This window comes from Pogona vitticeps, chromosome 2 (assembly GCF_051106095.1).
Source record: "Pogona vitticeps strain Pit_001003342236 chromosome 2, PviZW2.1, whole genome shotgun sequence".
Classification (NCBI taxonomy): domain Eukaryota; kingdom Metazoa; phylum Chordata; class Lepidosauria; order Squamata; family Agamidae; genus Pogona; species Pogona vitticeps.
In genome coordinates, this window is record NC_135784.1 from 21,699,229 (window position 1) to 21,726,070 (window position 26,842).

The following is a 26,842-nucleotide window of genomic DNA, read 5'->3' on the forward strand; positions in this document are numbered from 1 at the left end:
ACAACACAATCCATTTACTTTTTTTTTTAAACATGAGATGGCTGTACTCCACCTTTCAGGGAAGTTGATGGAGCTGGCATTCAATAAGAAAAGGATTTTCAGAATTAAGACAACTCTGGCCTTCCTACAAAACACGACAACCAGCACAGCTCAGCAGGAGGGAGAGCCACAAACATGTGTGTATATATTTGTTTATTTATTTAACTTATATGCCGCCCACACTACCCAAAGGACTCTGGATATAAGCAGCATCCACTGCAGATTTTAAAGAAGCAAACCAAACCTGAATTGGGACAGTAATAACCCCATTGGCTGGGGATGATGGAATTTGTAGTCCAACCACCTGCAGGACACTAAGTCATCCTGCAGCCTTAATTGATGCCCTTACCCAGTAAACCGTTATCCTTGCTCCTGTTCTGCTTGACTTCCTTCTGGATCTGTTTCTGAAGAACACCCGTGGAAGCTTTCTCTGCCTCTGGAGAAATCTTGGTCATCTCAGGCAGTGGCTCCTGAAAAAGAAAAGAAATCATCTGATCAAGACAAAACTGAGAGGTCTCAGGTCTCACTTCCCTGCCCATAGAGCTCCATGCTCGACTGTAACAAAAATCTAACTATGTGTAAAAAAACCCATAACTTTCACTATGCAGACCTTTGTCAGCAAGGCGATGTCTTTCTTTTCTGTTTCCCAGGAGGTGATGGGACCGGTGGCCATGATCTTACTTTTTTGATGTTGAGCTTCAGACCATTTTTTGCACTCTCCTCTTTTACCCTCATTACAAGGTTCTTTAATTCCTCCTCACTTTCTGCCATCAGAGTGGTATCATCTGCATATCGGAGGTTGTTGTTATGTCTTCCAACAATCTTAATTCCGGTTTGGGATTCCTCCAGTCCAGCCTTTCGCATGATGTATTCTGCATATTAGTTAAATAAGCAGGGAGACAATATACAGCCTTGTCGTACTCCTTTCCCAATTTTCAACCAATTAGTTGTTCCACTTCTGTTGCTTCCTGTCCCACATATAGATTTCTCAGGAGATAGATAAGGTGGTCAGGCATTCCTATTTCTTCAAGAACTTGCCATAGTTTGTTGTGGTCCACACAGTCAAAGGCTTTTGCATAGTCAATGAAGCAGATGTTTTTCTGGAACTCTCTGGCTTTCTCCATAATCCAGCGCAAGTTACCAATTTGGTCTCTAGTTCCTTTGCCCCTTTGAAATTCAGCTTGGACTTCTGGGAGTTCTCGGTCCACATACTGCTGAAGCCTACCTTGGAGGATTTTGAGCATAACCTTGCTAGCGTGTGAAATGAGTTCAATTGTACGGTAGTTGGAGCATTCTTTGGCACTGCCTTTCTTTGGGATTGGGATGTAGACTGATCTTTTCCAATCCTCTGGCCACTGTTGGGTTTTCCAAACTTGCTGGCATATTGAGTGTAGCACCTTAACAGCATCATCTTTCAAGATTTTAAATAGTTCAACTGGAATGCCATCACCTCCCTGACGATGTTAGCCATGCTTTCTAAGGCCCACTTGACTTCACTCTCCAGGATGTCTGGCTCAAGGTCAGCAACTACATTGTCTGGGTTGTCCGGGACATCCAGATATTTCTGGGATAATTCCTGTGTATTCCTGCCACCTCTTCTTGATGTCTTCTGCTTCTGTGAAGTCCTTTCCATTTTTGTCCTTTATCACGTCCATCTTTGCACAAAAGGTTCCTATAATATCTCCAGTTTTCTTGAACAGATCTCTGGTTTTTCCCTTTCTATTATTTTCCTCCATTTCTTTGCACTGCTTCATTTAAGAAGGCCCTCTTATCTCTCCTTGCTATTCTTTGGAAGTCTGCATTCAATTTTCTGTAACTTTCCCTATCTCCCCTGCATTTTGTTTCCCGTCTCTTCTCTGCTATTTGTAAGGCCTCGTTGGACAGCCACTTTGCTTTCTTGCATTTTCTTTTTTTGGGGATGGTTTTTGTTGCTGCCTCCTGTACAATGTTATGAGTCTCCATCCATAGTTCTTCAGGCATTCTGTCCACCAAATCTAGTTCCTTAAATCTGTTCTTCAGTTCCACTGTGTATTCATAAGGGATTTGCTTTAGATTGTAACTGAATAGCCCAGTGGTTATTCCTACTCTCTTCAGTTTAAGCTTGAATTTTGCTATGAGAAGCTGATGATCAGAGCCACAATCAGCTCCATGTCTTGTTTCTGGTGACTGTATAGAGCTTCCCCATCTTTGGCTGCAGACAATATAATCAATCTGATTTCGATATTGCCCATCTGGTGATTTCCATGTGTAGAGTCGCCTCTTGTGTTGTTGGAAAAGAGTCTTTGTGATGACCAGCTTGTTCTCTTGACAAAACTCTACTAGCCTTTGCCCTGCTTCGTTTTGAACTCCAAGGCCAAGCCTTCTTTCTTTGGTGTCACTTCTGGAAGGTGTTGTAAGTCTCCATAGAATTGGTCAATTTCAGCCTCTTCAGCATTGGTGGTTGGTGCAAAAACTTGGATTACTGTGATGTTGAAAGGTCTGCCTTGGATTTGTATTGAAATCATTTTATCATTTTTAAGATTGTATCCTAGTACAGCTTTTCCTACTCTTTTGCTGACTATGAGGGCTACTCTATTTCTTCTACGGGCTTCTTGCCCACAATAGTAGATATGATAATCATCTTTCGAAAAATCAACATAAGAAATTGGACCAATATCTCATCTCGGTATTTCTATAGTGTACAAATGGAAACCAATTATCTAGAAACACGGTCAATTGTTATCCTCTATTCTCATGTCTAGCATGGGTAGTAAGTTTGTCCATATTTCTGATCACCACATTCGGGTGTGAAAGATGGGCAGTGAAGAAAGCTGACAGGAAAAATATAGATTTACTTGAAATGTGGAGCCTTGTGGATATGTACTCTGCACTGCCAGAAAGACAAACAATGGGTCCTAGATAAAATCAAGCCTGAAAGGAAATATGTTGAAGCTGAGGCTGTCCTACTTTAGGCACAACCTGAGAAGGCAGGATTCTCTGGAAAAGACAATAATGCTGAAAAAACCAGAAGGCAGCAGGAAAAGAGGAGGACTAAATACAAGATGGACTGACTCTCTAAAGGAAGCCAGAGGCTTAAGTTTCCAAGAGCTGAGCAGGGCAGGATATTTTGGAGACTGCTCTTTCAAGGGGGTCCCCATAAGTCGGAAGTGACTTGATGGCACATAGGAGGAACAACAAGTTTGACCATTAATGCTAGGTGCCTTATTAGTGAGCACTGACTACCACCAGTTCTCTAGGACTTTGGGCACGAATTTTCCCAGTGCTATCTAAAAATACGGGGGACTGAAACCTTCTCCTTGGAGAACATTACTATTTCCTTTAATCCTGGGCAGTGGTCTACCTAACACTGCTGATCAAAGAAAGAAAGTAGTATTATGAGTCACAAGTGCCAATAAACAAATAGTCTGGACACTGGCAGAAGCCTCACCATGTTCTATGTCCGTGTTTTCTTCAGAGGACTGAATATTAAAAACCTCACCTGCCACTTTTCTCTTTCAGCTTCTTGCTGGCTCATGAGGAAATCCTCCACCAGGGCCACGGCCTGGGAACACGTGTCGGGCCCTCCTGCCCGGATCCAGCCCTGGAGGTCTGGGGGAAGGCTGGCCAGGAACTGTTCCAGGATCAGCAGCTCCAGGATCTGCTCCTTGCTGCGTCTCTCTGGCCTCAGCCACCGGTGGCAAAGCTCCTGGAGGTGGCTGTGAATCCTCCGAGGCTCATCAATCTCCTCATAGCGGAACTGTCTGAAGTGCTGGCGCTGCACCTCCATTTTGATGGCGTCCTCTCTCAAAATGGCGGCCTTCACTTTCCCATAGTCCTCCCTGTCTCTGGCTTCTAGGTTATTGAAGGCCTGTTTGGCTTCACCACTGAGCGCTGGCTGGAGCCGGGCCACCCATTCCCCTTGAGGCCACTGGCAGGCTTTGGCCACTTGCTCAAAAGAGGCCAGAAAGGCCTTGGCGTCCTCCCACGGGGCCATCTCGGTCAACTCCGGGCTTTCCCACACCGCAGGAGGAGACGGCACTGTCTCCAGGAACTCCTGCCACTGGGCTTCCCAGCGGTGCTGCATCCCTCTGCATGACTCCTGTGGGACATCCCGGAGCACCCTCCAGCCTGGGTGCGCCCTCGGGTATTCAGAAGAAGCCAATCCAGAGCATTTTGTAATTCTTTCCGGCTCTTCCGCTACTTCTGGACTTGCAGTCTGGGGCTCCATTTGCAGCCTCACCTTGAAATCCTTGATTGGGAACCGAAGAGCTGGTGAAGGAGGAAAAACCTTCCCCACTCCAAAACGGGTGGCCTTATGAGAAACAAAACAAGTTTTTGTTTTCCTCCTTCCTGACCGATGCTACCTCCGTGGTGGAGAGAAGCAGCTTAATAACAAAAGAGTTGGACTAGTAGCCGAAGCGGTGAAATCCATACCACGAGGGGGGGAGCCCGTTAATTTGCAGAAGGGACCCCTTCCCTGAGGAAACAAACAGACACAAGATGGAGGCTTAAATAACTACAGAAAAGAGTCAGGAGTGAGAAAGAAGGGAGACTTTGAAAGGGGGCAGACGTTCCATCCGTTTCTGCTCCTGCATCCGATCTAACCCAGTCAACAGCAGCAGTCGTTCAAAGCAAAGTAATGAGCAGTGGCACGTTTTTCACATCTGCAGGTAGAGCTGTTGTGAAATGGCGCGGGTGTGATGTGATCCGTTACCAAAGTAACTGTTCTGAACACGTCTGGTTCATCCACATACTCTCTGATACAAACACAAGAAAGAGGAAGAGCATGAGTAGTAGACACAGGACTCTATTTGAAAGGCTATAATAATAATAATAATAATAATAATAATAATAATAATAATAATAATAATAATAATAATAATAATAATAATAATAATAATAAGAAGAAGAAGAAGAAGAAGAAGAAGAAGAAGAAGAAGAAGAAGAAGAAGAAGAAGAACAACAACAACAACAACAACAACAAACAACAACATGCCATCAAGTAAATTCTGACTTACGGTGACCTTTTTCAGGGATCTTCAGGTAGAGAGTACTCAGAAGTGGTTTACCATTTTCTTTTTATGGGGCCATCTTGGGACTGTGCAGCTTTCCCAAGGCCACCGAGGCTGGCTCTACTCGCCGGAGGTACACAGTGGGGAATCGAACTCCGAGCATCTGGCTTTGGAGCCAGATACCTAAGCTATCCTGCCAGCCGCATATTAAATGCTAAATATTAGCACAAGAATAGGCAATTCCGTTGAGTGTAGGGGCCCCAGAATGCTCTCGGAGCTGCACAGGTTAAAAAGTCTGCTTCATATGCAAAAACCTGAACTTTATTTTTTATGTATGTATTAATTTAATGTGCATTGTCTACTGCCCCATTAATGCCAAAGCACTATTATGGAAAGTTTACAAAGGATGAAACACAAAGCTTCACAACAAAACCCTAAAATATAACACAAATAGCAATATGGCAGGAACATTAAAAAAACAGTGTCATGAACAAAGTACAGTGGTGCCCTGCTTAACAATTATCCCGTTTAACGCCGAATCAATTAAAACTTAACTTTCTGCTTCACAATGCGTTTTTTGCGATCGCTATTGCAGTCCTAAACCGATGATTGAATGGGGAAAATCCGCTTCCTGACTATCGGTTCCCTGCTTCGGGAACTGTTTTTTCGCTTTACGACGATCAGAAAACAGTTGATCGTCAGGTTTCAGAATGGCCACCCGCTGTTCAAAATGGCTCCCAGCTGTGCTTAGGACGGATTCCTCGCATTACAGGCACGAGAAAATTGCCACCCTATGGAGGATCTTTGCTGGACGCTGAGGTATTTCACCCACTGGAACGCACTGAGTGGTTTTCAATGCGTTTCAATGGGCTTTTTACTTTCGCTTGACGATGATTTCGTTCTACAGCGATTTCGCTGCAACGGATTAACGTCATCAAGCGAGACATCACAGCAAAGTGGAGGTGGAGGCAAAACGCTCCACTCTGGAGTTATTTAAGAAGCAGTATCTCTTCAACCTATTTAAAAGGTCATTCTCAGCTTCTGGAAATTTCTAGGAATGACAATGTAAAGTTTTTCTTTCTTTCTTTCTTTCTTTCTTTCTTTTTTGGCTAGGGGAGGGGTCTGTTTTTTTGGGTGAGGAGACTGGGAGTTTACCAGCCCAGCACCACAATGTTAACGAATAGAGAGGAAGTCTTGGGTTCAGTTCCCATAACCAAGCGACTAAAAGCCAGTAGCAAATTGCAAGTAGAGTAGGCCCATTGAATAAGTAGAACTCACAAGATTTAGTGGACTTACTAAATCCCCACGGATTCAAAAGGCCAATTCTAGTTGCAATTTAATACTGTTCTTCAGCTCCAGTTTTATAAGCAGAAGACCTCAAGATCAATCCTGGGCATTTCCTGTTGAAAAAGAAAGCATGTGTGAAATGACACCTTTCCTGCCTCCTTTGCTGGATCACACCTGACAGAAGCCACAAGATATTGGCAGAAATAATCCAGGCCTGCTGCTACTATATGCCATCAAATTGGAACCAACTTACAGCAACCCTAACAGGGCTTTCAAAGTACAGTGGTGCCTCGCACAGTGAGGTTAATCCGTTCCGGATTAACCCTCGCTTTGTGAAACATCGCTGTACGGAAAGAAAAAAGCCATTGGAATGCATTAAACTTAGTTTAATGCGTTCCAATCGGCTGATTTACTCACTGTACAGCGATGTTCCTCTATGGCCAGCAGCCATTTTCGCGCCCTCCCCTCGCTTAACGAGGGTGCGAAAACGCTGTGCGCGGCCATTTTGGGGCTTCCGGTGGCCATTTTGTAGCCGCGGAACAGCTGATCGGCGGGTCGCAAAGCGAAGGTTGGTAAGCGAACCGCTTACCGACCTTCGCTCTGCAATTTTCGCCCACTGGGGCTGTCGCTCTGTGATCGCATTAGTGATCGAAAAAACGTCCCCGTAGAGCGAATTCATCGCTCTACGGGGCGCTCGTTGTGCAAGGCACCACTGTAAATGTGATCTTGAAGGAGTGGCTTTGCTAGTTCCACTGGCCCCGTGAGTTTCCATGGCTGAACAGGGATTCGAATCCAGGTTTCCTGAGTCCTACACTCTATCCACTACAGCGCACTGGGTATCAAGCCAGGCCTAGTAAATAATGTGCCATTAAGCTGATTTCCAATTTACTGTGTGGTGAACCTCTCCACAGTTGTCTAAGTAGAGAGTTGTCAGAAGTGGTTTACTGTACTATTCTTCTGGGGAAGCCCTGGGACTGTGCAGCTTGCCCAAGGCTTCATAGGCTGGCTTTTCTCCCTGGAAGCACAGAGGAGAATCAAACTCATCACTTCTGACTCCACTGCCCGGTACCCAATTCAGTGAGGTTCTTATGTTCCTAAGCTGCCTGGGGAATTTTTGGCTATTAAACTTTCAACCCAACTTTTATCCACACACACACACTCTAGGGCAGAGTACAACATGGGCGAGCAGCACATATGCACCCCACCCACTTTTGTGTCGCCAACCACCACAATAAGAACAAACAAACAAACACACAGGTGAGAATAAGGGGAGAATACCAAGCCAGCATCCCTCAAGCTCAGAAAGGTAAGTTTTAACTGTTCCTGCTTGCTCTGGAAACTAACTTGAACACACCTTTGTCATCATAACAAGCTGCAAGCAAAGTTAGGAAATAATTAGTTATAAGTAACATAGTTATAAGCAACTAGTTACTTTTTGTGAGTGGTGTAAGGTAGTTATTGCAAAGTTACTTTCAGATATACCAAAGAGTTCTTAAGTTGTGGATGACATCAAGAGTAAGACTACGCAGTCCAGTGTAGAGCAATTTCTGCAGGGCCAGGAGCCATCTTCCCCTCTAATGAATGCAGAAGATCCACACCACCCACCCAACACGGAAGGGAACCCAATTTGCAATTTTGGGTAAGACGTTTCATCTCAGTGGACATGTTATGGGCTTCATCCAGGCTGTGGATTACAATTTGCTCACTCTTGGTCTGGAGTATTTTGCTAATTCGTTTTTTTGGTGACTGGTTATCAGGAGAACAAAAAACCAGTCTTAATCTACAAGTCAAATTACGCAGGCATGCAGCTCTGAGGAAGTTCTGTCTCTAGAGGACAAAACATACCATCAGCCTCTGAGTGCAAGATAAGCATCTTTTCTAGCTTGACCTTGTGACATGCCTTTTTTGGGTGTGAAATTCAAACGGAGATGCAAAATTGAGGGGATCCTGAGGATACTGGTACTTCCAAGTACCAATGTTTTATAACCGAGCTTCTTACAAACTTCAAGAGTTGCCTCATTCAAAATGCACAAGCACCAACCAAGGGTTGAACTACTCTCCACAACTCACATTTAAAAAAACTTGATTCTTACACCTAGTGCCTAGTTCGTCTGCATAAAACTTTAAAGCACCTCAGACACGTCCTGGCCACATTATTACTTCACAGTGCTCTGATCTGAAAAGTCTCGTTTTCAATGTGTTTTTTTAATCCATCTTGTGAATATAGTTACGTGAATCAACTGCATATGTGCATGCGATGGCTACAGAGAACAATCACAAACAGAACCGTCTCGTGTCCCCAAATAAAGACTGGCTCATCCCACAAATCTTTATTTTATTTGTTTGTTTGTTTGTTTGTTTGTTTGATTGATTGATTGATTTATATCCCGCCCATCTGGTCTGGTCGATCATACACCTTTACAATCAAGTGTAGGAAGAAGAAACCAACTTTCATCACTATTAATCGCTCTGATTTTTCACGGCATTGATCTGCCTTTATAGCACCAAAAAGCACATCATCTTCATCCAACTCCAGGTGGAACTATGTCTGGGCCCCCTCCCCACTAACATTCAGAACGCTGCTTTCTGAGGAGACTTTCCAGAGAGACCCTGTTAGATTTCACACCTCTTGTCTTTGGTGGTCTTTCATGCCTCTTGTTCCTATTCTAATAATTCTTCTTGTGTCCTTATTGTATATTACTGTATGTTTTATCTGTTGCCATGAATTGCCCAGAACCTCCACTAGTGGGGGGTGGTAAACAAACAAACAAACAATCAAATCTTTGCAGATTAAAAGAGAGAAAAACCCTCTCCCAATGTAATATTCATATGCCACCTATTATAGCATAATTTGCATTTGCACTTGGTTATATAAAAACCTACACAGTATTAAAAAAAAAATAAAGGAGCAGAACTTTCTTCCTCACACCCCCTCCAAGCTGGCAAGCATTCCTGAATAGTTTCATTTGCAAAAATCAGAGAAGTACAATTCTTGAAAATTCTTAATACTGTATTTATTTATTTATTTATTTATTTTTGGATTACTGGCAGGCTAGTGATTAGTGTTAGTGGTTTAGGTACCTGGCTGTGGAGCCAGGGGTTGGGGGTTCGATTCCCCACTGGGTGGCCTTGGGCAAACTGCACAGTCCCAGGGCAACCCCAAAAGAAAGGAAAGGTAAACCATTTCTGAGTAGCCCCTCTACCTAGGAAACCCTGGAAAGGGTTGCTGTAAATCAGATTAAACTTGATGTCATACAATTATTACTATCATTATTATCAGATCCCTGGACCTTGCCTTCCTGTGCAACTCCAGAGCAGATAAAAACTGCTCCTGAAAATAGAGAAGTCATCTCAGCTCAGAGGCGTTCCTAATTTGGATTACAACTCCCATGACTGGCTGGGGGATTCTGGGAGTTGTAGTTTTTTTAAAAAAAGGGGGGAAGAGGGAGAGACACTTCCAAACTCTAGAGAATCAGATGAATATTAATAGCAATGCTAATAATAACAAGCCACCCTTTGCCTCCTTAGAAGCCACGTCGTCCCCACCTTCGGTTTCTCTTCGCCTTGGAGGAACCCAGAGCAAGAAGGAGCATCAAAGGCGTTTTTATCTCGCGGGGGGGGGGGGGAAGGGACGCTTGCCTCAATAGAAAAATATATATATATAAAAGCTTGCAGAGAGGAAAAGAGGAGCCTTACAAAGGCGACCACCCAGCCATTCAAACTCACTCTTTCCAGGCCGGTCTCCAGGTCTAAACAGCTCCGCCGCGGGTCTCGGGAATCGAGGGGGCAGGACTAGGCTTGGGGGGGGGGGAGCGTCGGGAACCCCTGGAGGTCAGGGCTGCTCCTTTTAGGGGGGGCCCGTCCCCCCCAAAAAATGATCTCTCCGCACCCTCGCCGACCCTGGCCCGCCTTCTCCTCCGCGGCTCCGAGGGCGGCTTCTTAATGGCGGAGCTGCAAGAGGTGGAGCAGGTTTCCCCCTCCCAGACCATCACCGCCCCCTTCTGGACCCGCGCGGGCCTGGCTCTGCCCGCCCAACTGACTGATGCGGGTAGGGGGGGGGGGTGGAGGTCGGGGGGGGTGATGCCAGAAAATAAAGGAAAAAAAATGGCATTATCTGCACAATTAAGGGAGGCCTCAGACGTAGCTTTGCTCCCCACGGGCCCTTCAGTGACGGGCCTGCCTGAGGGGCTTCTTCTAAAAAGACTGTTGTGCTTTCTTGCTTGGAATGAGCCTTTGGTCTCGGCTTTTGTTCCCAGTGTCTTTCTTAAACGTGGCATTTGTTTGATCTTTTTCAATATGTATATAACCTTATTTATTTATTCATTCATTCATTCATTCACTCCATTTATACCCCCGCCTATCTGGTCATTGCGACCACTCTAGGCAGCTTACAACACAAAATACAAAACAAGCATTAAAAAAAAAAGGAATTCTTACAAAATTAGAAAATTCTACAAGCTGGGCAACAAACAAAATAAATCATAATAGAGAAAGGAGGAAAGAAAATCAGGAATTTAACTAAGGGAGTTAAAATCAGGAATTAACCTCAGGGACGTTATTAGGCCCCTTCCAACTTCATTCTTCTATGATTCTCCACCGGTTTTGCTGGGTGATCGTAGAGTTCGGGGATTATGAAAAAAAAAGGCAAAAAGCAGGCCCGTCCAGCGCTTTCCCCACTGTTGTTGTTTGTTGCTATGTGTCATCAAGTCAGCTCTGCCCCTATGAATGAAGGAGCTCCAAAATGGCCTGCCCTCAACAACAACCCTGCTCAGCTCTTGTAAACTCAAGCCTGTGGCTTCTTTTAGGGAGTCCGTCCATCCTGTATTTGGTCTTCCTCTTTTCCTGCTGCCTTCCACTTTTTTCCAGCATGATGGTCTTTTTCCAGAGAATCCTGGCTTCTCAGGATGGGCCCAAAGTAGGACAGACCCAGTTTCAACGTTTTTGCCTTTAGAAATAGTTCAGGGCTTTCCCCGTACCAAGCATAATTTTATTTATTTATGTATTTGTTTATTTAAATTTAAGATACCGCTCCCCATTACTACTGCTGCACTGCTCTGGGAAGTTCACAGGAAAATACACAGTCAAAATCAGTGTAATGAAACCATATAGCAATCTAACCACATAAAAACAAAGCTTATGTGTCATCAGAAGCTAAAAGGTCCTCAATGCATCAACTTTTCCCTAACTGGGAAACTGCTCCAAACTCCTGTTGATGTGGGTTGCTTTTGGTATCATCCCCAACCGTACAAAATCCCTTCCAAGACGGGTTGAGCAGGTCCGTCCTTAAAGACTGGGAATGTTTTTTGAGAAGCAGCCCACTTCTGTCTGTACGTATTAATCCTTCGGCCCAAGATGGTGGTCAATTCAAAGCTGTGTATTTGAGATAATACAAGATCTCAATGCCTGAAAGGCTGTAGGCCAAATATGGGCTTTGAGGGCTGAATAACAGGGTTAATCAGTAAGTATGTCAAGGGCTTCAAGGTACAGTGGTGCCTCGCTTAACGACGATAATCCGTTCCAGGAAAATCGCTGTTAAGCGAAAACATAAAGCGAGAATAAAAAACCCATTGAAACGCATTGAAACCTATTCAATGCGTTCCAATGGGGTAAAAACTCACTGTCCAGTGAAGATCCTCCATATGGCAGCCATTTTTGCTGCCTGTATAGCAAGGAATCCGTCCCTAAACACAGTGGGGAGCCATTTTAATCACCCGGTGGTCATTTTGAAACCGCCGATCAGCTGTTAAACAAACGTCGTTTTGTGAAGAATCGGTTCCCGAAGCAGGGAACTGATCATCGCAATGCGAAATTCCCCCATTCAGACCATCGTTTTGCAACCACAAAAAGATCGTCGTTAAGCGGTTTCATCGTAATGCGGGGCAATTATAAAGCGAAGCAGCACTGTATTGGAAAGTAGCTCCCATCCTAACAGGATCTGAAAGGGAACCACTTTGAGATATATGTGAAGTGTAGGTACATGAAGTGATTTTCATTTTTTGAAGTTGGCTCTCTGTTTTTAAAAATAGTACCAGGACAAGGGGCTTTCTGCACAATAAGCACCAGGAGTCTCCATTCTGGGAGTTCTGCCTACTTTACAGGCATCTAATGGTGCCTTTCCTAGGGAGAAAGGCCTACGTTGAAACGCTTTGAGGCTTAGCTAGGCCCAGCTCTGCCTGGACCTCCTGCTTAGAAAGAAAGCTCCCAGCAAGCACTGGGGCAGGGACAGGAAGTGTGCTTGATCACTGAACAAAGAGAGGCTAATTACCTTAGACAAAGTATAAAGGAGTTGACAAGCAGATGTCAGAGCCAACAGAGCCCAAAGGCAACACCTTGAGAGCTCCATTTATTGACTTAGCATGAGTTACATAGTATGTTGTGAGAATTCAGATAAGATACTAGTTACCTAATTGTAACCAGGATTGGCTGAAGAAACACTTTGATCTTATGCTCTACCTCTAAGTGAAAGGGCAGAATGAGGGGTTACCTTGCCCGCTGGCAGCTGCCACTTCCTGCCAGGAGTGTGTGCATGTCACTAAAACAGAACGCAGCTACAACCTTTAAGCAGACGTTTCCCACAAAAAGTAAAGACGGGCTATTTGTATTTCTGCAGTTTCCTCCCTGAAGGAAAATTCTGGTTTTGCTGCCCAGCCTGTCTATGCCTGAAGCTTTTCTCATGTTCAGGGCATTCATAAGGTTTATTTTCTGAGTGACCATTCTGGTATCCGGTGATTTCATTCCTCTGATAGAAATTCTTCCCACACTTGGGAAGTAGATCTTGTCTCTCTCCCTTAAAGATCTCTTGAGGTTTGTTACAGCAATGTTCTGCCCACTTTTTTCTCCCTCCCTGCCAAAACATCCATAAGGAATGTTCCGGTGTGCATGAAAACAAATTCAGACATGTAGTGATACTCCCATACTTGGAGAACAAGGGTTTTCCTTCCTCCGTAGGAACTGCAGAGGTTTTGCTATCAGAACTTGAGAGATGCGCCAAATTATCACTCCATTCTCTTTACATTCGCTTTGTCTCCTCTTGTCCTTTGCATCCACATCTCAGATTATGGATTTCAGATATTACAGGAAGATTCCTTTCGGGAAACACCCTTTGTGGTTCCTCCAACATAGTCTTCCCCTGCTGCTGGGTTTTCTCCATCTTGATTCAACATCTGCTTTCATCACCTGGAGAAAGAGAGGATTCCCCCCCCCCCAATGCTATGATCCTGTTTTTTAAAAAATCCTGCAATGTTCTTCGGCCTGGTCTTCTCTCCTTCAGCTTCTCCCTTTCCAAATGTTTCAGAATATCTCAAATAAACAAACCGGAGACTGGACTAATTTTTGTAAACCAAGATGCTGGATAGCTCAGTAGTTTGGGTCTGCTTGCAGAGCCAGAGGTTAGTTTGATTCCCCCACTGTGCTTCCTTGATACGGGCTAGACTTGATGGTCCATAGGATCCCTTCCAGCTCTGCAGTTCTAAGATTATTATTATTATTAAGATAGTCCCCAATGGAATAAGTCCACCAACCTTTAATGGTCCACAATCCTTTTATCTTTATTCTTTTATGTTTGTTATACATCAGATAATCTTAGCTCTTGTCTTCATCAGCACATCTCCACTTACAGGTACATCCTGCATTTTCTTGACTGATGCAGGAAAATACAGTGTTTCTGCAATGTATAAATTAACAAAATAAAAATAAGAAGGGCAATTTTGGCTTTTTTCCACAACATCTGCCTCAGGAAATCCTGGTGAGAAGACATCTGCCTTTTTGACAGGCCAAGCCACCCACTTCTGTCCTATCCTCCTTGTAGGCATCCTTCAATCTCGAGAGACTATGTATGGTAACATGCTCTGAACAGAGGACTCGGAACAGTGTCTAGTGTGGCTGAGAAGGCCAATTCGAGAGTGACCATCCCTTCCACACTGGAGACAAATCCAATCTGTCCCCTCTCCAGCTCCCTGATTTTGCTGCTTTCGGGACTGCCTCTTTGCCTCAGCCTGCTGGACAAGTGTCTTCAAATTGGGAGAGGCCATGATGCACCGCCTGCCTCCAGGCTGAACACTCAGACGTCAGGGTTTCCCATGTGTTGAGGTCCATTCCTAAAGCCTTCAGATCCCGCTTGCAGATGTCCTTGTATCGCAGCTGTGGTCTCCCTCTGGGGTGCTTTCCCTGCACTAATTCTCCATACAGGAGATCTTTTGGAATCCAGGCGTCAGCCATTCACATGACATGCCCGAGCCAACATAGATTTTGCTGTTTCAGTAATGTATACATGCTAAAAAAATTAACTTGTTCTAGGACTACTCTATTTGGAACTTTGTCCTGCCAGGTGATACCAAAAATGTGTTGGAGACAACGCATATAGAACGTGTTCAGCTTCCTCTCCTGCCGTGCACAAAGGGTCCGGGACTCACTGCAGTACAGGGGTGTGCTCAAGACACAGGCTCTATAGACCTGGATCTTCGTACACTATATACCGTCAGCTTCTTATTAAGCCATATTCTCTTTGTGAGTCTAGAGAACATGGTAGCTGCTTTGCCAATGCGTTCATCCAGCTCGACATCTAGGGAGAGGGTGTCAGAAATCATTGAGCCAAGGTACACAAAGTCATGAACAACCTCCAATTCTTGTGTGGAGATGGTAATACAGTAGAGGGAGGTGAGTCTATGCTCTGGCCCATGACTTGTGTTTTCTTCAGACTGATTTTTAATCCAAAGTCTTGGCAGGCCTTGCTAAAGCGATTCATGAGTTATTGGACATCTTCAACAGAGTGGGCAACAACAGCTGCATGCATTTCAGCTGGACTTTGATCTTCGCTCTCAATCTGGAGAGATTAAAGAGCTTTTCCATCAGATTTAGAGATACACGTTCTCTTGCAGTTCCAAAAGCCTGCTTCAGCATGACAGCAAAAAAGATCTCAAACAGAGTCAGCACAAGGACACAGCCCTGTTTCACTCCGCTTCAGATGTCAAAGGGATCTGATGTTGAGCCATCAAAATTACAATGCCCTTCATTTCTTCATGAAAGGACCTGATGATGTTAAGGAGTCAAGGTGGACATCCAATCTTGGGAAGTATTTTAAACACGCTGTCCCTGCAAACCAAGTCAAAGGCCTTTGTAAGCTCTATGAAGGCCACAAAGACTGGCTGTCGTTGTTCCCTGCATTTCTCCTGCAACTGTCTGAGGGAAAATACCATGTCAGTGGTGGATCTATTAGCTCATAATCCACACTATGATTCTGTATACACTCTGTCTGCAAGCACCTGGAGCCTCTTCAGCACAAATGTGGACAAGGCAGTGTTATAAGGTAGTTGGCAGCAGCAAAGTGCCGTCTGCTGCCCCATCGGGCACTGAGGCACATGGCAGCAGGAAAAGTCTCTTTCGGCCCCCATCAGGCACTGAGGTAGTTGGCAGCAGCAAAGTGGCATGTGCTGCCCCATCAGTTAATCTAACGGCAGCTAATCCATCGGGCCGCGGGGCTTTTGGAGCCCGATCAGGACTGCAAACTGAAGCCGTGCGATGGGGCGATGCCTGGACAAGCTTTGGGTGGGGCAGGGACAGGCCTGGATAGGGATTAGCAAAAGGTGGCCCTGGAGGTGTGTTGTTTGTTTTTGAAAACGAAAGGAGGCAAGCAACACTTATTAGCAGCAACAATAACACCATCAGATGAATTGCTCCACCTCATTGGGAAGGTACTACTAATGGTGTCAGTGTTCTGTGTCTAGTCATGCTTGCCATATGAGGAAGTTGGCAGCAGCAACATAGACTGTGTTGCCAACAAAGTGTTGGCAAAGTGTTGCCAACTGTGTGTTGCCAACAAAGATAGCCCTCAGAGGTTTTGGAGGGCTTGGACTGGCCGGCTCTCTTGGCACGGGTTGAAAAACCAGATCAGGTCACGTGGTTCTGATGGACATGCTGCCACTGCCTATTTTATTTTATTTTAATTTTATTTATTCGATTTTTAGGCCGCCCCTCTAGACAATGTCTACTCGGGGCGGCCTAGCCTACGTAGCTTCACAGCCTTCTTCCCCTTCAATTGGCTGTGAAGAAATCCCTTCATTTTCTACTGTCTGCCTACCAAACCAACTAAACAAATCATCATCATCATCATGATAATCTAATTAATAAAACAATGGAGAGAGGATGCGTTTTGGTGTTGCTTTTGTTTACCGTTTCTTAGTATGGTATTTCTTCGATCCTCTTTAGTATTTGTATACCCACTGGCGTTAGCTTTAAATACTGTCTTTTAATCATCATCATACACACTGTGCCAATATTTAACAGATACTTAGGTTTTGGGTTAAAACTTGTATCTGTTCTATAATGCCAGTCAATGTTTTTTTTATCATTTTGATTGACCGCGCCTAGTGTCCTTGAAGAATAATAATAAATAACTTTAGAACTGCAGAGCTGGAAGGGACCCTCATCGAGTCCTGCCCCTGTCAAGGAGTCACAGGTGGGGAATCGAACTCCCAAACAGACCTAAACCACTGAGCTATCAAGCAGCTAATGATGTAAGCCACCCTTGGTCCTTTTTAATGAGAAAGGTGGGGGTAAAACTACTTTAAACAAACAAACAAACAAACAAAATCTGCATTTGCACATAGAAGTATCACATCTTATTCATGGATTTATTTACATAATTTATATCCTGACCCTTGTAGCACAACAAGAACTTAAAATAAAATAGACACCGTTAAAAAGCACAATGGTTACAGTATAAAAAACACGGTTAAGTGACTTACTGCATTAAAACAGTACAGAATTCATAGAGTTTAAGACAGCCAGATGCACACAAGAAACACAACACTCACTTTCCATTAAAAGCTTTTAATGTCCCTTCATTATCAATCAATCAATCAACAGCCGAAGGCTTAAGAAGAGGGACAGCATACCTACAGCCTCTTACCATTAACTAGTACTGCTGCATAGTTCAGTTGCTTAGCTATTGGGCTCTGGAGCCAGAGGTTGCAAGTTCGATTCCCCCATTGTGCCTCTTGGCAAGCACTGGACTTGATGATCTACAGGGGCCCTTCCAGCGCTGTGGTTCTATGATTCTAAAATCATTATTGGTTATTTAGACAAGTGGTTCTTAACCTTTGTTACTCGGATGTTTTTGAACTGCAACTCCCAGAAACCCCAGCCAGCACAGTTGGTGGTGAAGGCTTCTGGGAGTTGCAGTCCAAAACTCCTGAGTAACCCAAGGTTAAGAACCAGTGATTTAGACCACTGGTTCTTAACCTTGGGTTACTCAGGAGTTTTGGACTGCAACTCCCAGAAGCCTTCACCATAAGCTGTGCTGACTGGGGTTTCTGGGAGTTGCAGTTCAAAAGCATCCGAGTAACAAAGGTTAAGAACCACTGATTTAGACCAGCCTAGATGTAATCACAGGCCAGTGTAGTGTAGCAGCTAGATTGAAGGACTTGGGATTCAAATCTGTCCTTAGCGAAGGAAACTTACTGGGAGGCCACAGTGGTAAATCACTCCTTGAACATCTCACATACACACTTTGGAAATCCTATTAGGATCTCCATAAGTCAGATGTAACTTCATGGTACATAACACATAACAAGCGCAATGGGATAAACTGCAGCAGCAAATTGATAGTTCATGAGTTGCTAGGACTACCCAGTGTGGGTGCAGTGGATAGAGTGACCGACAAGGATTGGGTTCAAATCCTCACTCAGCTATGGAAACTCCTTGAAAGAGTGCAACGGGTAAAACTGTTCCTTAAATACCTCACTTGCCTGTAGAGCCCTATTAGGGTCACTATAACAATTATACAACAATTATGAACTGCTGCTTATCTCTCACACAACTGGGGCACCACAAGGAATACAAGTGTTAATTCACCACTGCCCTTTACACCAGTAGACTGCTGGCACCAATTCACAATTGCTATTTACACTTATGTCACAAACACAAACAACCAATATGATTTCTGGTCATTTAGCCTGGGAGGAGTGGGAAATCCCTGGTTTCCATCCAAGCCTGACATACTGTGAAGATAGAGGAGAGGGGCTCTGGATCTAACCAAGCTTTGCAACTACGCTGGATTGCTAGAAAGACACACAAGTGTGCGTCCTGGATCCAACCAAGCCTCAACTCTCTCTGGAGGCAAAAATGTTGAAACTGAGGCTGTCCTACTTTAGGCACATCCTGAGAAGGCAGGATTCCCTGGAAAAGACAATCATGCTGGAAAAAGTGGAAGGCAGCAGGAAAAGAGGAAGGCCAAATACCAGATGGACTGACTGCCTCAAGGAAGCCACAAGCTTGAGTTTGCAAGAGCCAAGCAGGGCAGTTGAAGACAGGACATTCAGGACAGGTCAGAGTTTGCCATTACCACCTCTCCCGTAGGTTTTCCATGGATGGGCAGCACTTGAACCCAGGACTCAGTCTATCACCCTCAGTCCTGGAAAACGGGCTACCAGTAACCAAATATCCCTGCAAGCCTCTTGTGTTCCCAAGCCAGCCCTTCCTCTGCCTCAGGGTCCCCATCTTGAGTTTTCCCTTTGCTCTTGGCAGACAGCAACGAGGTTCGCCTCAGAAAGGGAGGGCGGGGAGGGAGAAGCAGAACGGCCCGATAACGGCGTTCCAATAACGCTAGAAAATAAGGAGCTATTTGTCTCGGGAGAAGTGGCGGGAAACCTTGCCTTAAACTCACTGTTTTTGGGAGGGAAAGGCTGCTGGGATCCCGCCGGTCCTCGAGGAGGAATCCGCGGGCGCCTTGTGAGGGACCCGGCCCCTCTTTTTTTTGCAGTCTTTTTTTTTCCTTTGCAAGGGGAGGAAGAGGAAAGTCAGCGCTTGGCGTTACTTCCTGTGGCAGATGCTCCCCCCCCCCATTTTTCTCCCTTTTTAAACTCTCCCCACCTCCTCATTTTCTTTGCTTTGCAGAAGGCTGCCGTCTTGCAGGGCGTGCAAGGAAGGCGGGAGGGCTCATCAGACCGTTGGCAAAAAAAAGCCAGTTCCATACACACAATCTTGCAAGCTTTCGGGATCACACATATCTCTTCCTCAGGGATGACGTGAACGAAAGCAATTGGGGGGACGACGACGACCGGAAAGCGGTTGCTTGCATGTGAGGCCACATTCTGACAGCTATTCAACTTTGTGCCTAGGCAATCTAAAGGCAAGGGTGGGTAGTGTTGTTGTTATGTGCCTTTCCAGTCATCTCTGACTTGGAGCGATCCCATGAATTAGTGATCTCCAAAATGTCATGTCTTCAATGGCCCTGCTCGGCTCTTGCAAACTCAAGCCTGTGGTTTCCTTGAGGGAATCAATCCATCTCACATGTGGTCTTCCTCTTTCCCTGCGACCTTCCACCTTTCCCAGCATGATTGCCTTTTCCAGAAAATCCTGCCTTCTCAGGATGTGACCGAAATAGGACAGCCTCAGTTTCAACATTTTTTGGCTTTCAGAGATAGTTCAGGCTTGATTTGCTCTAGGACCCACTTGTGCGTCTTTCTGGTGCTCCAGGGTATCCACGAAGCGCTTCTCCAGCACCGTATTTCAAACAAATCAATTTTTTTCCTGTCACCTTTTTTTACTGTCCAGCTTTCACACCCATACTTGGTGATCATATGACACATACATGATATAGAATAGTGTGGATGATCTTGGGTAGGGGTGGTGATATCTTTATTAGGCCACAAAAAATCACAAATATACAGTATAGTGATCTAGGAAAGGTATCACACACCCCAGCTTCAGATTGTATACAAGCATCATATTGGAGTTTTCCCCTCTCTTTTTGTTGGCAAAGACACCAATGGTTGGAAAAGTGAAAGGCAGTAGGAAAAGAGGAAGACTTCAGGTGAGAAGGATTGACTGACTCAATAAAGCCCACTAATTCGTAGCAGGAATACCCAGTGCAGTGAACTAACAAACAAAATTCTCACTCTGGTTAAGATTATAGTTCGAAGGATGTCCTGAAAAGATCAAAAAGTCTGGAGAAAACAAGGGTGGGCAATTTTTAGCTCTGGATGGGTGCTCCTGTGTCTTCCACATCAATTAGTGGTCAACATTTGTTTAAGAAAATAAAAATATTTGGGGGACAGTGTGAGGAGCCAAGGTCAAAACTGGCCAAAAGGCCTCTAAAAAGCAGAAGGGCAATTTTTGAGCAACAAAATTTCAAAACGGAGGAAACAATTCGGAAGGCGACTGGAAGGCGGTGAGCCTCCTTGGACCTTAAGTGACAGAAGAGTTTGGAAAGTCATTTTTTAAAAAGGAATTTGCTCCAGTTCCTCATTACAGTAGCTTGGAAGCAATCCATTGCTGTTCCTTATTAACAGTGTTTGAAAGTACCATCTGTTGCCTGGTTGTGACTCCAGCGTTCAGAAGTTTGATTCCCCACTGTGCCTCCCAAGGAAAGAACGAGGCATGAGCGAGTGGTGTCACCCCTCCTATAAAATATTGGTTCAGCTCAGAGGGGTGGGACCAAGACAGAGAAGGGCTGAGAGTAAGAGGTTTGAATCTCACAAAAAGTGGGAGAGCTGACAAGGCCGGAGCTGCTGTTGCCAGTTGGACTTCTAAAGCCCTTGCCAACTTGGTTTACGGTTTTGAAGATTCTCCTGTGTTGTGGATGCTGAACTCAGTTGAGGAAGACATCTTGGATTTTTGTCCGATTATGGAAAATCGCATAATCTTTGACATGATGAATTATTTTAAAGAAGCTCTTGCTGCTTATCCTCCCAAGGAAGGAGTTATATGAAGGGCAACATCTCACTTCATATTGCTGGTCACCTGGGGAGCAGCAATGCCTTGTGAAAAACATCAGTCTCTGTAGGCTTTAAATACCTTAAATCAGGATGACACACCTCAACAAAGGGTGTCCCGACTGCTACAGAACTAAGTTCTCACCATCTGTCTCCTGCTCTTTTTAATTACGTATTATTATTTAATGGAGATATTGCTCTGATGTGAGAAAATACGTCTCATTGATCCACAAAGTTGTTGCTCTCAAATTCTATGTACAGTATATTTATTTTATTTAATTTTAAAAGAAACCTCTTTATGCCTGCCTTTCTTCTCATGAAGGGACACATGGCAATGTACAATTAAAATATCTGTATAAAAACGCAATAAATTAAGATATTCTCATTAAACAATCAATCGATCTCAGAAGGAACTGATATACACAGAAGACCTTGGAGTGTTACTAGAAGTCGGAACCAACAATGTCGGGCTATAAAGATCACCGTCTAATTTTATACAAATCAGCTTTCTATACAAGATGGCTCACACAAATTCTCATTAGGGGAGGAGAGTGTTTCAGCCCAGAATTACAGAATGAGGTGCCCCCTTCTCCATTGGCTGCCCAATGGAACCGAAAAGCCACAATAAAGATGTGAACATAGCACCTCCCCCCGGTCAACGTATGCCGATTCATCAGGAAGCAGCCTGTGTCCGATGGGAGCAACTCCTAACTCATTGAATGCAACCGACAGGGCCAGGATCTTGTTGGCAACCAGGCCAGCTCTTTGCTCCACATGATCTCGGGCTTACCACTGAACTAGTCAAGAGTGCCCCACCAGAGAGTTCTGGGCTCCCATTTTCTCCAGAAGATGCAGGATGTAGTAAATTGCACTAGAGTAGGCCCACTCAATCCATGGGGATTTAGAAAATCAACTCCTCCTTAATTTTCACTCAGTCAAATGGGCGCCTTCCCTGCCTGCAACTTAAGTAAATCACCATTTGGGTAGACCCAATGGACCAATTAGAATGTGATTTGCTATGCTAAGGGATTTCGGCCACTAAACACCTTATTTTGAAAGCTCAGAAACCAACTGCTTACCAGATCAGGATTGTCTCTTAAAGAGCGTGACATTTGGAACTGAAGGATTTTATTGCATGCAGGCATTTTCCCACTTGGTTCCAATGCTGTGGAATTCTCTCCCTCTGCACCTTCATGACTGTGCTCAAAACACTGCTCACAACCTGGGGTGCTGCCATTAAGACCTTGTTCGCTCCCTCTAATCCATGTTTTTCAGCATCCGCGGGGAAGCTTAGAACCAATACGGGGGGCCCTATTGTGTGAGCGTGAGTGTATAAACAGACAGAAACAGACACATATATACACATAATATTAAGGTGCTTGTTAAATGTTCTGTTGCATGTTTGTGTACATTATTGATTTTATTGGAATGCACTCTGGTGTGGAGCGTAATAAAAATAAATAATAAATATTATATAATTATTAATCCATGCCCCTGTGTGGCCACCGATCCTCCTTCCGTCAGGGCATTCTCAGCTTTTCTGTGAGTCCTCTGATGGCTGACCAACCCGTCTTTCCGACAGAAGTTTTTCCCACACTGGAGACATTGGTGCGGCTTCTCTCCAGTGTGGGTCATCTGGTGGCTCAACAGTTTTGACCTCTGAGAGAACCTCCTCCCACACTCTCGGCACTCGTAAGGTTTCTCTCCCGTGTGAGTCCTCCGGTGCCTCAACAGGTCCGATCCCCAGGGGAAGCTCTTCCCACACTCATGACATTCGTAAGGTTTCTCTCCCGTGTGCATTCTGTGATGCATGATCAAGCCTTCTTTCCGTGCAAAGTTCCTCCCACAATCCGGGCAGTCGTAAGGTTTATCCCCGGTATGAACTCTCCCATGTCTCAACAGATTTGACCTGTCAGAGAAGCTTCGCCCACACTCGGGGCAGTCAAAAAGCTTCTGTTCGGCATGAATGCCATGATGTCTCTCCAATGGTGCTCCCCAGAGGAAGCTTTCCCCGTATTCAGGACAACGGTCAGGTTTCTCTCCTGTACGGCCTCTCTGAGGTCGAAGAAGACTAACTTTCTGGACGTTTGTTTTGAAGCCTTCCCCGCTCACGGAGGCTTCATACGACTGCGTCCCGACATGTCTTCCTTCAGGTTGATCAGGATCCATCGGTTGGACGTTTCCCTTCAATACAGAACTATTGTCGTGTTTTTCTCCAGCATTGTTTCTAACAAGTTCAGGTTTGGTGACACTTCGGCCATCTTTGCTCCTCTCCTCTGTATCTGTTTCGCCCCAATCGGCTACAAGACTTTCTGAACACTCGGGGGATTCATCGTGAGCCTTTAGAGGTGTCGTTCCAAGCCCCCTCTCAGAATTACATCTTGGCTTGGATGTCTCCGCTGGTATCGCCACATTTCTTCGGTTTGCCTCAGACGCTGTCCTGGGTGTTTTCTCTTGCTCGTTCCCGGCATCCTGAGGATTCTCTACCTTGAGCTGATCTCCTTTTCTGTGACCTGCAGAAACAGACAGAGGAAGTTTGTCCAATGCTGTATTGAGTTCATCTTGGAGTTCTGCAAAGCTCTTTCTGCTGAGATATCATTCTGTCCCATCTCCCTTCCAGCTGAACCGAAGCCTCTCTGCTATTTTGTATTTTTATTCCTCCCCCCCCCTTTTTTTTTGTTTGCTTTCCGTCCTAGGCTGAATGTAATCTGGGTTGAGCAATATAATGGTGTGGCAGAGTTGGGCTGCTGAATACAACCCTCAGAACTCTGAATTTCATTTCCAGTGCACTCCTGTGCACTGTGAAAGTATGTGTGTGAAAACTGACAGGAAAGTTAAGGAAGCGACAGGAAGAACAACAAAAAAAAGGATTCATTTGAAATGTGGCGCTGGAAGAGAACTTTGTGGACTGCCAGAAAGTGGGTCGTAGATCAAATTAAGCCTGAACTCTCTCTGGAGGCAAAAAGGTTGAAACTGAGGCTGTCCTGCTTTTGGGCCCATTCTGAGAAGGCAGGATTCTCTGGAAAAGACAATTAGTAATAGGGAGTAATGAATTCTGTGGGGCTTGTTTCCAGGGTAAGGGGGTACAAAGGTACAGCCTTGGGTTTTGCTTATGTAGGAATGACGCAAGGATCCAAAATCTCACCTCAGGCACTGCGTGGATGGCTTCTCCAGCTAAACCCCGTGATTTCTGACATTTTCACTGGCTTTTCCTAAACATCTGCAAGCCTATCTTTATATTTGTTCAGGCTAAACGCCCCTTTTTCCCCTTAAATGAAAGTTGAGAGTCTCACAAAATTGTTCAGGGCTTCATCTTTCCAGTTTTCTGAGGTCCAATGGAACATACATGTAGCCCTTTGAAATAAGCAAGTGCAAGCTGTGTCCCTTAATATGTCACTAAGAGGTGTATTGGTTTTTTTTTTTTTTGCCATCATTGCTTTACCTACGTGGCCTTAACATACCCTCTGGAAAAGACAATAATGCTGGGAAAGGTGGAAGGCAGCAGGAAAAGAGGAAGGCCAAATATGAGATGGACTGGCTCGCTAAAGGAAACCACAAGTTTGAGTTTGCAAGAACAGAGCAGGGCCATTGAGGAGAGGACATCCTGAAGATTGCTCATTTCTAGGGATGCCATAAGTTGGAAGTAACTTCTCGGCACATAACAACAACTGGAACAGCAACAATGATGGAGACAAAGTTTAGGCCTGGGATCCCAGAAAAGCAGAGAAGCTCTGCTTTTCATTGGGATTAACATCCTGGCCTGAGAAAGTGGGGAGACTAGGCAGACTCACAAAACAGAACTCCCTCCTCAGCCCTGGAGAAACCTAGACAAGAGAATCTCTCTTTCTGCCTATTCTTCTACAGGCTCCTTTCGTGTCCAAATAAAGGTCATTATCTTACCATACATCAGCGGAAGAAAAGCTTACCTGAAGCCAGCAATTTCTCATCCTTCACCTCCAGGACCTGCCAGAACATGGTCTCTGGGCTGGCCTGCCCTGGCGTCTGCCCGACCACCTGCAAAGATACGCCTGCCTCCTTCACGTTCATAAGGTCCTGTTGTACACAATAAAAAAAGTGTGAAAAATTACAGATTCACCCAGTGTTTTGGTTCTCAACATTGGATGCCTGGATGTTCTTGGATCATCCTGGAGTGCAGAACATGCAACAACGGGCTCAATTTAAAGGAAGCCAGATTTTGTTTGAATATCAGGAAAAACTTCCTAACTGTTAGAGCGGTATGACAGAGGAACCAGTGACCTCGGAAGTTGGTAAGTACTCCAACACTGGAGGCATTCAAGAAAAGCTTAGATAATCAGCTGACAGATATGCTTTCATTTGGATTCCTGCTTTGAGCAGGGGGTTAGACTTGATGGCCTTGTAGGCCCCTTCCAGCATCATGTTTCTATGATTCTACAACTCCCAGAAATCCCAGCCAGCACAGCACAGGTTCATAAACAAATGAGAACCCCCACCATTTTGTGCCTTGTTACGCCTTTTGGGAATGGAACAGGAGAACCATACCTGCCACTTCTCTTTCTGAACCATCTGCTGGCTCACGAGGAAGTCCTCCACCAGGGCCACGGCCTGGGAACACGTGTCGGGCCCTCCCGCCCGTATCCAGCCCTGAACGTCCGGGGGAAGGCTGGCCAGGAACTGCTCCAGGATCAGCAGCTCCAGGATCTGCTCCTTGCTGCGTCTCTCCGGCCTCAGCCACCGGAGGCAAAGCTCCTGGAGGTGGCTGTGAATCTTCCGTGGCTCATCAATCTCCTGGCAGGAGAAGTCCCTGAAGTGCTGGCGCTGCTTCTCCATCCGTAGGGCCTCCTTTCGCAAGATGGCAGCCTTCACTTTCCCATAATCCTCCTTGTCTCCGGCTTCTAGGTTTTGAAAGGCCTCCTCCGCTTCTCCGCTCAGGGCTGGGAGAAGCCGGGCCGCCCACTCTCCTCTGGGCCACCGGCAGGCTTTGGCCACTTCCTCGAAGGAGGCCAGGAAGGCTCTGCTATTGTCCCAGGGGTCCACCTCCATCCTTGAAGGATCTTCTTGTCTAGTGTCCATGAGTTGCGTCGTCCTCAGGAACTCTGGCCACTTGGTTTCCCAGGGTTGCGGCCTTTCTTGGCCCAGTTCCCACCTGACCCCTTCGGACGTTCCCCACCTCACTTCCTCCGCCACATCGTCAGGCTGTCTTGCCCAAGAGGATGTCCTTCGACCTTCTTGTCCTCCTTCTGAGTCCAGACCTCCAACCCGTTCCTCCTTCATGGCTTTCCCTCCTAAACCTTCTATCCAATTCTAGAAAGAAGGGAGCAAGCAATGGCCGTGCACCCAAAGCTTGATCCTCACCAAAAGCTCCTCTGCTCTCGAGAAGAAGACAGAAAAGCAAAGGACAGAAACTTTGCTTTCTTGTTTGGTTTTCTAGCACTCCCGAAAGCGATCCGTCCGGGTGGGCGAAATTTGCAGGGCGGCAAAAGAGGTACGTGTGTCACAGGCCCCCCAGAAATCCCAAACACTGCTTGGGAGCTAAGGAGGTTCTGCCTGTTAAAAAAGAGAGAGAAATTTTATTTATTTACTTCAGATCTAGGCCAGCTTTCTCCCAGCAAGAAGACTCAAGGTGGCTCACAGATCCATGAAAAGAGGCAGGAATTAAAACGACACACAAGAAGCATAAAAAATTTATTAAAAGTGGACAACTTAAAATAAAAACAATTTAAAGGTATTTTAAAACATGCATTTTTTTTAAAAGGACATATTGGCAGGATATTAGATACTAAATGTTGGCTGGAACAAAAATGTTTCCCATTATTATTTATTTATTTAATTTAT

General features: G+C 45.2%; 2 protein-coding genes across 10 annotated transcripts in view; both read right to left on the minus strand.

Moving 5' to 3' along the window:
* Nucleotides 1-10,296, minus strand: part of LOC110091339 (uncharacterized) — a 38,681-nt gene extending 28,385 nt beyond the window's left edge. For 2 of the 9 annotated variants that reach the window (XR_013542658.1, XM_072988474.2), the window contains exons 1-3: nt 10,044-10,292; nt 3,518-4,775; nt 389-509 (exon numbers count right to left, since the gene is read on the minus strand). Coding sequence is in view for 6 of the 9 variants with exons in the window: in XM_072988474.2 (XP_072844575.2) it covers nt 389-509; nt 3,518-4,246 (850 nt within the window). In the remaining 3 variants the exon portion in view is untranslated. Of the gene's footprint in view, nt 1-388; nt 510-3,517; nt 4,776-10,043 lie in introns of all 9 variants that reach the window. The other 7 variants (XM_072988469.2, XM_072988468.2, XR_013542657.1 and 4 more) reach the window with 6 other exon arrangements.
* A 12,121-nt stretch (nt 10,297-22,417) lies between these two features.
* On the minus strand, nt 22,418-26,553 carry LOC110091335 (uncharacterized). The gene is made up of 3 exons (XM_020815414.3): nt 25,550-26,553; nt 24,955-25,081; nt 22,418-23,541 (listed from the first exon to the last, which is right to left on the minus strand). Exons 1-3 carry the CDS (start codon nt 26,279-26,281, stop codon nt 22,499-22,501), a joined length of 1,902 nt encoding a protein of 633 aa, XP_020671073.3. The 5' UTR covers nt 26,282-26,553; the 3' UTR covers nt 22,418-22,498.
* Between the last annotated feature and the right edge of the window lie 289 nt (nt 26,554-26,842).